Raw genomic sequence first — 17065 nt, forward strand, 5'->3', positions numbered from 1 at the left:
TCCCCCAAAACTATGCAGTGCACCTTTATACAAGAAACATACTTCAAACTGTATTTATTGTTTCCATAAAAACGGCCGAGACATTTTTCTATAGGGCGATGGCCAAGTCTTGTAAAAGTCCTTCCCCTTACTTTATTTTTGTTTGCAGTTGATAGGAAGCGATCACCCGGAGCCCCGAGCTTCCCTCCATGTGATGCGTAGAGTATGAAAGAGAGACATTTTCACAGAAAAATCATCAACAGTAACCAAAACAAACAGACCAGTAAACAGAATAACATAAACAGATTTGTCTTTGTCTGACTAAATCAAGACACGGGATTGGACCGTCTTCATATGTAACTTTGCAGGTTATGCGGGTGCTTGTCACTTGTTGGCTGGCTTGACTCCAGAGTCATTGAGCACCGTCTGACAGTGTTAAACTGGAGGAAAAAGATACAGTACAGGCTTTGCTGTAATGAGTGACTGCCACATGATGTGTCACATTGTGCTAGTTCACCACCAGTGTGACCCTTTGAGAAAAACATTGACAGATATCTAAATTAATGAAGTTCTGCACGAGGTCCTGATCTGTGTGTGACAAGAATGAGAGGTTTCAGATTTTTGCTGACTCAGCACAACAGTCACCATCGGCAGGGAGCATGTGTGTAGTTCTTATTGCCCCGGCTGTGAGAATACCACACTAATTAGGTATTAGAGCTAATAGTACACCAAGTGGAGGAATTCCTTTGGTTCGGGCTGAAATTCAATGCAGGCTTTACAAAAGACTGTAAACCTGAGCAGTGAGTTAAAGACATGGTTTCTTAAGACGCGCACAACAGTTAATGGCACTGGGCAGGGGCTGTGCTGGATCGCGCTGTTCTTACAGAGCCTGCTCGGTGGGCAGTCAGCATGAAGGGGCCATTAGAGTCCCTAACAGTTGATCAGTCTGACATCAGGGAAGACTTAATGAATTAGACATTTGGTGGTTCTGTCAGCTCTTCTTGCAGTTCATTTTGTTTTTATGATGCCATTTGGTGTAAATAGTTTCATTAGATTGAATGTACAGTGTATTTATAGAGTTGACCCCAAGTAAACATGTTGTGCTTATTGAGAAATTTAGACTTCAAGCTGGAGAAACATTTTACTACCTCTGCCAAGGAGGTTATGTTTTCACCCATGTCAATTTGTTTGTTGGTTGGTTGGTTGGTTTGTCAGCAGGATTACACAAGAAATACTCAATGGCTTTCTGGAAAACTTGGATGAATGATGGATCGCGGGCCAGAATACAACCCATCAACATTTGGTGTGGATCCAGATAAAGGGACAGATCCAGGAAATGTTTCTCTCTTTCTCAAATATAATGAGATGGGGTGTTGTTTCAACATTTTTGTTAATTTCCTAGGGAATGATGCATGGTCCTTGCTGTGAAAATCTTGCGTATTTAGGTGGCTTGTGTCTATGAGTGAGTACAATTTGATCCTAGATCAGATTCGCTTAAATTATGGGGAAGCAGTCATGGGTGGTTCAAAATTTAGATTGATACGGTGCTGTTAAGATTGAGCTTGTATTAGCCGCGACTGAATTAAAGGGGAATGTTGGGCATTGGCGGAGGTATGCACTCTACTGAGTTCCATGAGTTTTTGACCTCCCTTTTAGTCACACTAACATCAAAACATTCATGAAGCTCATTTCCTGTGTGTGATTTGATACTAGGGGTAGGCAATCTGGCCAAAACATAACATCATGATCTACTTAAGGGTGCAATACGCACATATCCAAATTTATACTCAAAACAAACAAGGGGCAGCATTTTGCCAGATTAATCGCTTACTGCTGCTGACTGTAGCTGTAGCTAGTTAGCTCAGTTAGTCATGCAGCTCCCAGTCCAATCCGCTAGCTGCTAGGAGAGTGTTTACAATGGTAGCTCAGGAGCTTTGGACCAGCACCAAACTGGGCTAGCTGGTTAGCATGCTAACTTTAGTAGATATCTCTGCAACAAAGAACATCCTAATGAAAACTGCTAAATCTCCACCTTCTGTTGTTTATTGTAGATCATTAAATTCTTACATATTGCCCCTTTAATTTTGATCCAAGATATGAATTGCATTTTTTTTCCCAATTGCCCTGTAAAAAGCCTACGAATTTCTCAGTTTGCTATAACTTGTGTTGCATTGCATTGTTTACGTCATTACGTCACATAATTAGTCAATCAGCATAGCCATCTAATTGGCGACATCAGTCTATTGGTTTGTTCATGTGGCACTGATCCGTTAGTCAATGAGGTGATGTAAAGATTGGAAACAGAAGTAAGAGGACATTAAATACCACACCATGATCGATGTTGGTCTAAAACCATCAGAACGTCCACCCCTATATGTTACGACAACATGATTGATATTATACTTCTTTCAGTAGAGATCTTCCTTGAATAAAATATTAGTAAGCCATGTGCAGCACAGGACCAGTCTTTAGGATGCCAGCTCTGTATGTTGTGTATACTCTAGAGGAGGGTGTGGTCTGCCAGTGTCTGCTTCTGTCTGTGAGTCATTGCAATCTTCATTATGACTTAATCTCTCATTACAAGACTGATTTCTATACATTAAGGAAACGTGTGATTATCAACATCAACCGTTGTATATGTACTATCTTGCATGATCTAACCCAGCGACGAGTGAGAGAGCATTGTGTTTTTTGCACAGTCACTGCCTTTGTCCATCCTCCTGGGCCGTGCCCAGCCCAACCCCTCTGCTCTATGTCGACAGCCCACTCATCACATTCAAACGGCCTCAGTGGCCCACACACACACACAGCCTGCTGCCTCTATGGAGACTGTCTGCCACCGTACAAAAGACACTTTGTTGTTACGGGAGCAGCATCCAAGTTCCAGAGACTTGTTCATGTGTCAAGTTGATGGTAGTGACACTTTCTTTTTTTGTGGCTTTTCATTGAGATCAAACATTAAGAAGGCACAGTTTGAAAGGGGGTATCTACCCACCTCACTCAGCCTTCAGATTAACATTCCTTACTGAATATTGTGCATGCACAGTCGGCCACTGTAGTCTCCCAAAAAACGGAGCACGAACCCACCGACTTATGTCATTCACATTCAATAGGAACATGCTTCATATTTTAAATCAAACATAGTATTTGAGATTTGACGTAGCATATTATGGCTTAGATTGCTGGACGACCGGAGCTAACCTGTTGGAACTAACATACAGCGGATATCTGATTATCAAGGGTAATTTCACAGCTACCAAGGCCAAACTCCTGAGTGCTAATGGCCAATTAAGTGCCTCAGATTTTTGGATCAGGATTGGCGCTCTCTAATTTCACAATAACATCTAGCAGGAAGTGCTCTCACCCTTACACCAGCTGCTTTTGGTTTCATTTTACAGGTTTTTATCTCAGATCAGTTTGTCAGGTTATATCGGTGGAGAATTAAGAAACATAAAATCAGACTGTTTTGCCGTAATTGTCCGTCACTTTCACAAGATTTTATGTGGAAATAAAATGTTAAAAGATAAATCCCTTTACAGTAAATACACGGCACACTATATCTACTGATGCTAAGACCTAATATTGTTCATGTGGCCAAGCCCTTCATTGATCTAATCAATAGACTTCATTTAAAATGGGCAGTGTAATCTGAACCAGCAGAGCTCTCAGAAAGCTTTTTACTGCTTCATCATCTTCAGCTACAGAAATATATCTGTGTTTTATTTAGTCTTGAATCATGTTATCTTTATTTTTTATTTCTTTAATTTAAAAATATACATTGACAGTCCTTCTGGAATACATTGTTTTTTATTATCATATTGTATTTTAAGTTACATGAGCTATAACTTTAGTGCAGTTCCAGGCATTATATCTGTGAGTGTGATGTATTTCTGTTGTATTTATATGCTGTCATGGTGATGGGAAGACCAGCATGACTGAAACTCATTCCACGGCTTTCCTTAGCTCCTCTCACATGAGATCATCTTGTGCCTCGCCGTCCCACCCCTGACTCATGCTCTGTAGCCGCTCCTCTCTCGCTCCGGCAGCACCACCCTTCTCTCCTGAATGCAGCAGATGCTGGGAAGCAATCCCATAGCTGCAGCAGGAAACAGCTTTCCTTTCTCCACTATGTCATAGGAGGCCAAGAAATGAATAGTTCCATCTGGTTTACTGTTGATTGTGAAGCTATTGTTTGGAAAATCATGGCTGTCCTCTCCTGAACTGTCTGAGATCAGTCGTGAGTTGTCGAAAGAAAGATCATTAGGCAGAGGGTGACTTTGTCACATCGTCAGTGAGGAGGGGGCGGTGTACCATTTGCCACGACCTACGCCATAGTCTGTTGTGCACCTCCTGTGGCAACAGCTGTGATTGTTAGCATTGCATGACCTTATGCGCATTTCCGGCTGCTCCTTCTTCTCAATCAAATTAAGGAGAGGTTAACTGAAGAAGTCTGTGAATATGTACATAAGGATGACTCTTCTTTGGGCTTCGGCTTTATCTGATGTTTCAAGTCAGTTTTGTTGTTTTTAAGACAGTGGCAGAGAAACACACACCATCATCTAGTGTTTTTGCCGTGTAATCGTAGAGCAGGACAACACTCTAATGCACAAGCATACTGATATGATACAGATGGGTGACGGAGTTAAATGATAAACCTGGATGAATAAGAAGTGAAACATTCCACACAGAGTCACCTAATGGTTTGATGGACATATAGTGTTTATCCTTTTGGGAAAGTTCAAGAGACTTGTAGAGCCTGTGTCAAGGAGCGCTCGAGCTGTTCTGACGAGTCATCGCTGCTTAATACCTTACTAAAACACATGATTTGGGGTTTTCCTTTAATTTGTTGCCTTTCTGTTCATATTTAAGAACATTATCGTTCTGTTAGAGGGATGATTGCCACAGAAACTACTTCCAACAACTTTAAAATCTGTTTCTGATTATTAATATGATTGTCGTCATTGTTTCGTGACTAATAAGGCTCTAAAAATAAGATTGCTGTTGATCTAATCTACATCTGAAAACTGAATTCTCATAGCAGCCCATCTACTAGTTGTTAGCTTTTTTGTTTTGTAGTTTGATATTGATGGTAATATTGAAGAAAGTATCATGAACCTTAACGTTACAAACAATGTAGTCTGTGAAATACATGGTTTTTGCGCAGTAATCTGTACTTTTCTGTCCTTTCCAGACAAAATTCTGTTAATGTTGATTCACTATTGTGTGAATGTAGCACAACTGAGAATGTACACAGGATTACTTTAAGACTTTAAGTTATAAGTCTTGATAAGGATTCTCTATAATCCGAGTGAGAGTCTGGGGAGGAAAACAGATTTCCTCACATCCACAAATGCTCACTCAAATGTGGCAGTTGCAGCTGTTGCACATATGGGCGCTGGTGTTGGTGTATTAGCAACTCTGCGTGTGTGTGTGCGTTCATGTTTGTCAGTGTGTATGTATGTTCCATTAGCTGACATTAATGCTTCCTCCTTCCCTCTCCTTGACTTTGTAGAGTGCCTTTTGTACTGTGATAGCTCATGCCTGAGGGCACTTTGCCAGCTTCACCTTCATCCTCCATTTGCTTTTCATCAGGGGTCAGACAGTCTTCCAACCCAACTGATGAGCATATTGAGAAATACATCTTAACAACCCGGAATGTAACGTCACAAATGTCTGTACTGTTATTAATTAAGGAGGCACCTCTAGATTGCACTGCAACCAGTAAAATGAGTCACAAAATGAGTCAATAGGTTCTGTCACTAACTACAGCAGCCTCATAGCATCAGTTCACTTAGCTTTACATTGAGAAAAATGATGTTGAGAGGAAGAAAAAGCTGAAATTCAGTGCCTCTTCACTGGCTATAGTGTCTACTTTGCATAAATGAGCTGTATACAAAATGATAATGTCTGCACAGATGCTCAAACATTGAAGCCTTTTCCTTGGTTTCTTCTTTGCTTTGTCTTAAACCTGGATACTTTAGAAAAAACAGACTGGATGGGCTGCTTTGAAGGCTTGGCAACCTGTTTCAATTACTGAGCTGTTGCAGTCACATATTTCAGACGCTGCCCTGCCCTTCTGAGCAGACTGGCTGTAGTTTTCTCACTTCCAAAGAATCACAAAAATGCACCTTCAAGTGTCTGCCCCCTCATCCTCGCATTTGTGTTTTGGTTTACCACCTATATCATGTTCACAACATGGTCATTTAAATGCAGTGGCAGAAGGTTGCTATTTTGTGCTGAGTCATCACTCCTGCAGGCCCCTATTATAATAGGCAATGTACATGAAAGGTCCCGTGTGCAGGATTTAGTGGCAACTGAACACCCCTTGCTTCACCCTCCCCTACTGAAAACGTGAAAAACTAGAAAGGCCCTGTCTAGAGGCAGTTTTTGGTGTGTCCGCTCTGGGCTACTGTAGAAACATGGCAGTGCAACATGGCAGTCTCTGCTTCCTCTGTGGATGTAAAAGGCTCATTCTGCAATTCATTATAGGTGATTATGCAAAAATAAAAACATCGTCATGAATATTACATTCCATGTCTGCCTCTAAATCCTACACACTGGGCCTTTCTGCCATGAAATGTGTTGCAGATATTCACGGTGCTCAAGGGGTTGAATTCTTACAACTTCAGCAATTTGTCCAGCGTTTTAGCTTGCGACAAAAGACCTGCTAAACTATGCTAATTAGCAAACATTAGCGTGCCAACAAGCTAAACAAACTAGAAATGGTAAACATTAGTGTGCTGATGTTAGCATTTAACTCAAAAGAACAGCCTCCCAGGGCTGCTAGCATGACTGCAGACTACAAATGAAATAAAATTGAGATTGGCTTAACACCGAACAAAGCTTTTATTTAGAACCAGTTAACAAATACATTTATTTGTGCATTTTTGTTTTCATTTTCAATGCATTTCAAGAGTGAGCATGTTGTTCATCCTATTAAGCATTAAGTGGCTCTTGAGTAAGCTTTGGTGGGCAAGTGGGTGTTTTTTTTTTTTATATTCTCGTTCTCTCACGGCATAAAGCATGGATCTTGATGAAAAAAATCATGTGTATTTACGTTGATGGTTTCTATGAGTGGGTACAATTCCATGCAGATCCAAATAATAATCCAGATCTAGTGGATTTGAATATGTTTTATTTAATTTTGGAGTAGGCTTGATTGAATTAAAGAGAACCTCCTGGACAGGTATGTGCTCTACTCGGTGTCATTCAAATTTTAGTTTCGAGACGTGTCATGACACTGCTGAGCAGGAGACTTGTCTAATTGATGGTTCCAACGAATCATTTCCTGCCATTGTTGTTTTTAATAAGTTTGTTATTCTGTCAAAGTGATATGATGATAACTGAGATGAAGTACACAGGAACATAGACCCGACACTGCTATGAGACACAGCCTCACTCATAACAAACCAAAGGTAAACATGCCTTTGCCCACTGAGCGGGTTGTGACACAAGAGATGTGAGAAGGGAGCTGTTGAGCAAGAATGTTTAGCGAGTCCTTGTCATCACAGGGAAGGTTGAGGGCTTTTCAGTTTAGCGTTTATGTCTGTTTTAAAGTCCCTTCCCATACGAGGTCAAGAGGATTACACAGTCTGGATTTTGATTGCTAGGACTTTTTGACTCTGTTCTGCTCAGAATGTGAGGATATATTAGGCATCGTGACGTAACAAGATGCCAAAGGGTGACACCGGCCCCCCGTGTCCCAGACATTCTCTGAAAAACAACGATTTTCTCCGTTGTCCTGTACAAAGAAGCTTGACAAAATCTGGTCATGAAAGACCAGAGTGAGGTGCTATGGACTGTTCTTAAGGTCTGCTGTTGTGTTGTTGGACACAGTTTAGTTATTATAATCAATGCAGACATACCACCAGTGTCATGTCCTGAATGGCGTTTTTTTCAATATATAAATTCAATACTGGCTAAAAATATCCTAACTTCTTATGAACTTTCTTATGATCCTTTTAGGATAGACAAATCACATGCACAAGGAAATAAATGAGACAAGGAAACAGACTTCATATCCACGAATACCTAAAAGTCAGCTCTACCCGGGCAGTTAGTCATCTTTGTTGTATGTAAGAACATGATGGTCATCTAAGTGGCACAGATTATGTGGCCTGCAGTTGCAGGGGCAGCATGGTTTAGGGTTGTTGCTATTTATAGCCAGGCACATGTGCTTTGCTGAGGTCTACAAATAAGTGTCTGAGGATCTCTATGGCTGTCCGTTTGAACGCTGTGGTGCACAGACAGACACATAGGCCACTCAGATGCAAGCATGGCTGCTGTGTGTAAGGATTTTCAGTGTTATTTACTGTCATTGTGAAAAGAATAGCGTGCCCATATAGTCTGCAAAGAACTGCAGAAGACTGTATATTCAATAATAATAATTACTACTTATTTACGACCGGTTAAACCAGTCATGGTGTAAATGTCCTAATCAGAGACTAACGGTTAAAATGTCAGCAAGTTCAAATGTAATGTGAGAGAGACGAGGTGGTTATTCCGGCTTTCAGGATCCTTCAAACATCAACCCACTAAAGTCAAAGTTCACACGCTGCTGGTTAACACATTTCGAAACCGTTCCCAGACCTCTGAACTACCTGAATTTAAAGTCAGAATACTGAAACATCAACAAGTTATTCCCAAATATTAAAAGGTGCAATATGTACAAATTTTAGTTTCATACGTTCAAAAATGTACTAAAATTATCAACAGAATGTGAAGAAATAACTGTTTTGAAGTCTTTTTTGTACCTAGTTTGTACCTCAAGAAGTACAACAACACTTCCAGTCCAGGCAGAGTCAGTTGCTACGACTGCTGGCTGCTCGGTTATCTCAGCTTACTAGCTAATAGCAGCTACAGTTAGCGGTTACTCTGTTGATATGCTGCCCCCTACTTGTTTGGAGTATGAATTGGACAGGTGGCCAATCTTGCATATTGCACCTTTAAAGCAAAATAGTGAATTTATTTCAAATAATTAATAATTAATATTTCATTGGAAACCAGTATTATTCCCAAACTCTCAAAAAGAAACAAGAAAAAAAACATATAATAAACTAAACCAAATAGATAAATAAGACAAAAAAAACAGAAAAACTTACAATCAGGGAGGAAAATACTGTAGGAAGGATGTTCAAGGTGCTTACTTACTAATGCATTAAGAATCAGACGGTACGGCTGCCATCTTTTGTAGAAATTGGCAGATGAACCTCTCAGAGAAGGTTTCACCTTTTCTCATGACAGGAAGGACATTAAATGAACCATCCAAGATGTGGCAGGAGACGTATCTGGGCTCTCCCACGGTAACAGAATACGTCTGTGGGCAATGAGTGAAGCAAAAGCAGCAAGAGTGAAATCATACGCTGTATGCCACAAGGTTTTTCACAGCATAAACAAACCTTTACAATGAAATAGACATCATACATTTACTGCCATCAAGCATAAGCTCACGTGTTAATGTTATTATTAGATACATTTCCCCTGAGTGTCACCAGAGCTTAAAAAAGTTGGTTACTTAGTCACTCTTTAATTTGCACCTCAGCAGTCTGCTGTTTATGGACCATATCTGTTCTCCTGGCCTTTACGGAGACTTTCACCTTAAACTCAAACAAATGGATACTAACCCTTGAATTCCACACTTACGTAATGTGTGATGACAGTATTTATTTTTTATAATTCAGGTCCTTTGTGTTTGGAGGTTCATTTTAGTTTTATGGTTGCGTGCTTTGAGTTAACTGCCTCTTCACAGGGGCGTTGTTAAGGCTTGCTGGTGAAACTTAATAGGTGATTTCTTTTGAAGTGCATTTTTTAGGATTATGAAACGACACTAAACAATGAGACAAGATACTGATGCAGCTTTGAAGGGATGAATAAAATATGTATCTGCATGATCAGTTGTCAGAGTCAAAAGGTCTGAAAGTCCAAGTTATGTAAGTGTAGAATTTATTAGATTTGATAAGTAGAATAAAGATGATCGAGCTGATAAAGGTGTGCAACGTCAGGAGAGCGAGTGTATGGTGATATTCGATCTGACATTATGTCATTGTTATTGTTATAGGGTTTGATATCTGATCCTTACTACTGCTGTCATGTCAGGACAAAAATAATGTACGACTACTATTTTAAAGTTTGCAGAATTCAATGTCACTGAGTTCATGCTTACTCTTAATTCTCATGAGATCCTCAAGAGGGCACCATATTATTAAACACACCTTAATTTTTGGGAAGAACAAATACAGAAACAACTTTCTCTTGAATATTCAAAGCTGCTCTCGAGTTTATACTGCTAGTATTTAAGCGCTTAATCATGGTTATCACACCATCTGACAGTGGCTGATGCTGATCCATTAAACATGCCTGTTATCAGTAATCTGTATGTGAAGCAGCCTCTCTGACCATGTCTGATAGCTGGTTCAGCTCCTGGTCTGGGCTTTGAGCTGGAGAGTTTCCTGGAATACTTCCTCAGCCAATCTATATTAATGAGTTTCTCTGGAGAGGTTTATATATTATGCAGCCAAGAGCTTAGATTATGGCATTACAAGCCAAATTGGTGTCCGACTGCAGGCTGCACTGCTTTATTTCTTAGCTGTGGAGTCAAAGGGACACAATGACACAGCAGCAGCAGCAGCAGCAGCACTGCCGCTTAATGTTTCTCATTGCATCACATTTTTTCTATTTAAAGACGACTGCTTCTGTGCTGACGACTGAACCTGCCAAAAGGCATTCATTAATTTATAAAATGTGACTAGATATTTCTGCTTTAGTTTGTCTCTATTTATTTACCTTTTTATTAATTCAGCTATTGATTTACCTTCCCATTTCATTTTCCATTTTAGTTATTCATGTATTTCTGTTTGTATTTACTATTTATTTCTATTTTTGTATTATAAAGCATTTGCATTTTTTTTAACATTAATTAATAAATGCCAATAAAAATATTACAGAAATTTTAAAAGAAAATAATAAATTACATATTTATTTATTTACGTAATAATAATAAATTATTCATTTCCACAAACTTGTTTACTTATTTATTCCTATATTTCTTGGAAATACAAAGGCAAATAAATATTAATTAATAATATTTATTGAGCCATTTTTATATTTCTTTATTTCTATCTGGTTTTGGCAGGTTCAGTCTTCCATATTTCTGACGTGTTACTTCCTTTATTTGATGTTTGGCTGCATGTCCTTGATCTAGATGTGTGGAACCATCATACAAAATAATTGTCAGCTCAACCCACATAACAATTCTCAGTGGCTTTTACTCGTGCACTATTTTTAGTCGATCTAAATGTAAGACTCTGCAGAGAGTACAGTCACAGGACTCGTAAGGTACTTCTGTTATCCTGGGAATGCATCTGTCAGGCTTTATGATCATTTAAAGTCAAATTTAAGATTTTTTATGCCACAGACTCCAAATGCATTCAACATAATGTCATTAAGAGCTGAAATAATGCTATCTGTTCAGCTTACGTACATGTCAAGCCCTTTATTTTGAAAGAGCGGGAAGAGGATATTACTCTAGCCTGAAAACCTGACTTAAAAGTGGATTTATGCTTCACTGAAGTTCCATATCTAAGAACAGGGGCACTTTAATTTTAAAGTGTCTTATGTAAGTGGTATGAGCAGTATATGAGGAAAACAAATATAAATAACTCCCATGGAAGGATTGTTTGTCCTTTTCATGATGTATCATGAAGGGCGTTAGTTGTTATTTGCCTGGAGTTGTTCTCAGTTGTTTCTGCTGATATAAACAATGTGGTGAGTCTTGGCACCCTCACAATAGAGAGCCGATCGCCCAAAAACTTGCACACCCATGAATGAAAAAGGTCTTCGGTTGAACATGTTTATATTGCTCAAGATATTTCTGCTAAGATATTTGCAAAGATAAAGTGACTCAGGCTCTCATCAGAAATGTAATTGCAGCTTGAATAAACTGAATACATACTGCCAAAGTAAACTGGAACCATCCGGAAACATTTCAACAGGGACCTTGTTTTCATTTTCCATTTTTTTCTAAATAAGAAACACTGATTTCTTGTGTGGTTATGAGCGCTGCTGCTAGATAAACACTGAACCGCGTGGAAACCCAAAATAGTGAGCAGCCATGGAAAACCTGACAGGACTCGTTCTGAAAGCTTGATGAGAAAGAAAGTCACGGCTGCCCTAGAGGCTGGTAGGCAGGCAGGCAGGCAGGCAGGCAAGGAGACGGAGACTGTTACTCCTTTCTCAGTCGCTTGTCCACATGGCATCCGTCTCCCTGAACCACGACGCTGCTGACGGCCCTGAGGAGCTGGTGCAGAGGATGAAGCTCCTGCTTAACACCGAGAGGGAGCACAGAGCTCACCTGGTAACTCTAATGTGCTGCATGGGTCAGTATTAATCTAACTGCTTCGTCTTGAACGTCAGTCATGTCTGTGCTCGCTCATGACTAACATGTCCTTGAGCAAAACTTATTTTGTAATCAGCGCTGAGGCTTATTAAAGGGAGGAGGTTATCTGTGTTGTCAGTCCTGTGGTCAGAGTTCAGGAAAATAGTTGCGGTGTGGAGTAAACGTGACCTCGCTGGTGGACTGTTGTTAACGTTACTGATTGTACATGAGAGTGTTTTTCGTGTTGAGGAGCATTCGGAGGAGTTGTGTCTGGCAGACGTGGAAGCAGTGAAATGAGTCACGGTTGTGGTGACTGGCGAGAATCCTGCTCTGCTCCAACAGAGAGAGATGGAGGACAAGCTTAAGGGAAAACACAGCATGGAAAAATACGATGCAAACCATTTTAATTCAAGTTTAGTACTTAATTATACTGCTGCTACTCCTAGAAAGGAATCCATTTTGAGAACATTTACGTCAGTGTCCTTGCATCCATTTGCGTCTTGGACAGACTTATTGGAGTTTTGAGTTTAGTTTTACATTTTATAAGTACACAGCATTGTTTCAGTTAGTTTTCCTTTTTCTTAATTTTTATTTCAATGTACTAAACTAGTCAAAGAAGATATTCTCACATCCAGCTGACTCAACTGCAGGAGCGTTAGAAAGTGTCAATTCAGTCTTGGTAGGAGAAGATCCTGCACACAGTGCTGGCTCAGCATCAATCAATTTATTCATGTTACTGATCCCTCGGTCCCTCTGGACCTTCAAGTGTTTCAAACAATTCTTACAGCTATGATCTTAAATAGACAATGTTCTGAGTCCGTTGGGATTGTATAAGCATGTGTATGGTACACTCAAGATATAACAAGTTCATTTGAATGACTTATGGAAGCTGTAAAGCTGATGTTTTTATTCATTAGTCATGTCATTTCTGTTAATATTTTTGTGATTATGTGTTGGGGTATTTCACTTGTTCACGTTTACTCCTCTGCCTGCTGGACTTTTACTTTTGTGAGGTCTATAATGTGACAGATTGAACACACATGTCACAGATAATTGAGAGACATTCTTCTTTCAGTCAACTAAAATGTTCTATTTTTCACACCTAGATGTAGTTTTTAGTCTCATTTTAGTAAGTATAATAAACACTTGGATTCACATATGTCCCTGGCTGCAGGAAGTATGGTTGCCATGGTGACTGACGGGAAACAGAACATGATGTGGTCCAGAGCGTACAGGAGAGAGTGATGTCATTCAGCCACTGGGAAATGACATCCTGCTTTTAACTACTGGGACTTGTGGTCTTCATGTCATTACTTTCACTGAAACTATAAATCCAGAAATAACACGACACTGTGCAACAGGAAGCAAATGATTGAGACACAAAAGTGAACTGTTTAAATCCGTCGAAAGTTAACTGAGTTAACACAGGACATAACAGGCGTATACATAGCAGGCCTGTCTAATTACAGCCTCCTTTAAAAGAGATGTTTGTTGCCCAAACACTTGTATGGTGATTGCTTTGTAATTCACAAGATGCCTTTTTCTTTTTCCTCTCCCTTCCTCAGATGAAAGAGACAGAGTGCAGAAGAAGACGTTTACAAAATGGATAAATCAGCATCTGATGAAGGTAAGACAGGCGATGACAGTCGCTTGTCATTTTTTAAAAGTTGGAATTTTTGCATGTGAAAACTGATCTAAAATGTCAGCCATCTGTGTCTTGTGTGTTCATATGGAAACTGCATTCATCAACAAAGAGATGAAACCTAAATAATAGTTAAAATTCCAACATTTTCCCCCACAGCAATCAGGAAACTATTTTCCTCCAACATAAACAATCCATTATAATAGTATTGGCAGTAATAACAATTAACACTCTCCACGTTGGGTTCGAACACGCTGACATTCCTCCTCAGATATTATTAAAGCTTGTTAAATGTCATTTAGCATGACATTTGCTGTTGCACCGCTGCACTTTTGTTGAGTCAGGAGTTTGAATCGCTCTCTGAGGCGTCTGTCTGCAGCACATTAGCAGACAGACGAGCTCTGGCATGTCTCATCCAATATGTCTTTGTACAACAGAATCACTACCTGGGATACATGTGTAATGTTTCATGTGTAAAGTTGTAGTTCATCAGGGACACATTAATCACCGCTATCAGAAATCACGCTCATTTATGTCACGTAAGGCATTAAACACGTAATTCTGTGATATATCCTAAAGGACACATTTTATGCTCATTTTTCAGGTTCATCATTTTATTTTGGGTTTCTACTAGAATAGGTTTTCATGCTTTAATGCTCAAAAAACATATCAGTCATCTCAAACCGTCCAGTGCTGCAGCACTGTGTTCCCCCTCTGTCTGAAACGCTCTGTTTGAGCTCCTGTCTCTTTAAGCCCCCCCCCCTGAATACCCAGTCTCAACTGATTGGTCAGCTCACACATGCCTGAGCCAGCACCACTAACAAAGACAGAGCAGCTGTGTTAATTCAATTCTTACGTGCTAGTTGCTATGCATGAATTGTGCAAGTATGTGACATGGTGATGTAGTGTGATGTCTCAAAGTCACAGAGCTAAAGACAAGAGTGGTGACGAGGCGTTTCAGGAGCAGTGTTTTCTGTGGGAGAAACTTTCAAGACCTTTAAATTAGGGATTTAAATCATTTTGTTGGTGGTTGGATGGCAGAGAGCTGTAGTGCCTGACTATATCGCATGTCATGAAAGTATTTTTGAATCCTAATTGATCTCATTTTTATATTATTCTGTGAGTCAACCAGAGTTTTAGCCCAATAAATGATGTTTCAGACTATATCTTCTCGTGTGCTTTAAAGTAAGTGTGTATCGGCTATTCCCCACTTTGGTCCAGACTGAAATATCTCAACATCTATTGGATGGATGAATTGTGACGCTGACATTTCAATCAGCCTCAGGTCTACTTTGTGTTTAGTGCTAATTATTAAATGCTAGCATGCTAACACACTGAACTAAGATACAATGGCTGTAGACTCTATATCTGATATTATTTGATGGGCTAGAACAAAACCTGTACAGCACTGTATGGTTGCTGTATAGCTAAGAGGCACTTATATCATTACATGACTGGTGGGCTGCTCTTTCCTCCTCGACCATGATTATATTTATTGTTTCGCTCCTGAGGGGGTTTTGGCGTTCTTTGATCATCACCATCAGTGTGTGGGTGGATGTGGGCCATAAACCTACCCTGAAGCGTCTGGTTCAGGGTCCTGTCAATTAGATCAATCCCTGCTTGATGGAGATGAGGCCTCGTGTAGATTGGAGTGCTAATGATGGTTTTTATGATCATCTACGTGTGATGTTTTCAGACAAGAATGTATTTATTACATCCAGTAAGAAAATCATTAGAAAGATGTATTCAGGCCCTGAGGAGCTGCTGGTTCCAGCTTTGCCTCCAGGAAGCAGTGTTTCATGAGAGACACGTTATGCAAACATTGTCACAACCTTGGCAGAAGAAAGAAAGAAAGAATAGTTTATCTCTACAGTACTGCAATAAAACAAGACACATACAATTAAGCTGCAGAGATGTTTCAACGTGTTGAACTTGAGCTAATGGTTTGATTGGAATGTTTGCAACATTTTACTTCACGTTTTGACAGCCAGATTTCAGCAGGTCCGGCACAGGGTCCATGAGAAGGTGCTGAGTAATAGTGAGAGACCTGCTCAGCTGACCCAATAACACAAGGGTGCATGTCTATTTTGGCGCCACAGCTGTGGCTGCTATCTGGGATTACAGTGCTGAAAGCCCTGTGTGAAAGCAGGTCAACGGGCAGCGGGGTGATTTCAGAGGTGCGGTATGTAGGACAGGAAGGAGAGATGGGCCTGCTGGAAGGAGAAAGCTGTGAAGTGCCTCGCTTAAGTGCTTAGATAAGGTGTCACAATGATGTCCTGCTTGAGTTAATATTCAGAGTGTTTGATGCTCAGGACTGTTCGGGGGAAAAAAAAGGATTTTCTAAACCTGGGATTGAAAAGACATGAGGAAGAAATACCAGGGGTGATGGTGGAGTTGATGCGGGAGACTTTCGTGTTTCCCGGTATCATCCCTAAAGATCAGTTCTTTAGAAATTGAGATTATGGTTCAATAAATGCGGTGAGAAATTTCACAATAACACCAGTTTTGAAGTACATTTGTTGATAATGCACAGCTATCAATAAACAGTTGTGTAGCAGTAATACTGTGTCAGACTGCAGGCAAAAGCCACCCAATTTTTGCTCATATGGAAGTCATACCTGATTTCTTTTCAATCGCATGATATATTGTGATTTGGTTCATTCTCACATGTGCTCCTAAATCAGATACAGCTCTGTCTTTTTGCAATATGAACCCCTGCTGAACAGTCATATCTGAATTCATGCATCATTACGTCACTTTACCTCGACAATCTTCACAATCCTGCACTGGCAGGGGTCACTTGGTAAATACAAACATGAAGATTCAGTGGAGGAAAAGTGAGGTGTGAGACCTTGTAAGTATCAGGGTGAAGCTCCACCTGTTTCTGTGAAGCCATTCATGTTATAATCCCACCGCTCCTGGCTCCAACTTCACATCCACACATACCTACGTACAGAAGTAGCAGCCATTGCTCCACGAAATGCCGTGATTAAAAATCTGCCAGTTTTTCCCTTGTTATCCTCTGCTCACACGTTTGGTGACCTCCACTACACATCAACCCCCATGTTTAT

The 17065-nt window shown here is 40.1% G+C and overlaps 1 protein-coding gene across 4 annotated transcripts in view; it reads left to right on the plus strand.

Annotated features, from left to right (window-relative positions):
* Positions 1–17065, plus strand: part of dst (dystonin) — a 121313-nt gene that overhangs the window by 11017 nt on the left and 93231 nt on the right. For all 4 annotated transcript variants that reach the window (XM_084375007.1, XM_084375008.1, XM_084375010.1 and 1 more), the window contains one exon: positions 13918–13979. In XM_084375007.1, coding sequence (XP_084231133.1) covers positions 13918–13979 — 62 coding nt within the window. The remainder of the gene's footprint in view (positions 1–13917; positions 13980–17065) is intronic.

The sequence above is a fragment of the Pagrus pagrus genome (genome assembly GCF_965226575.1).
Source record: "Pagrus pagrus genome assembly, chromosome: 15".
NCBI classification, from domain to species: Eukaryota; Metazoa; Chordata; class Actinopteri; order Spariformes; family Sparidae; genus Pagrus; species Pagrus pagrus.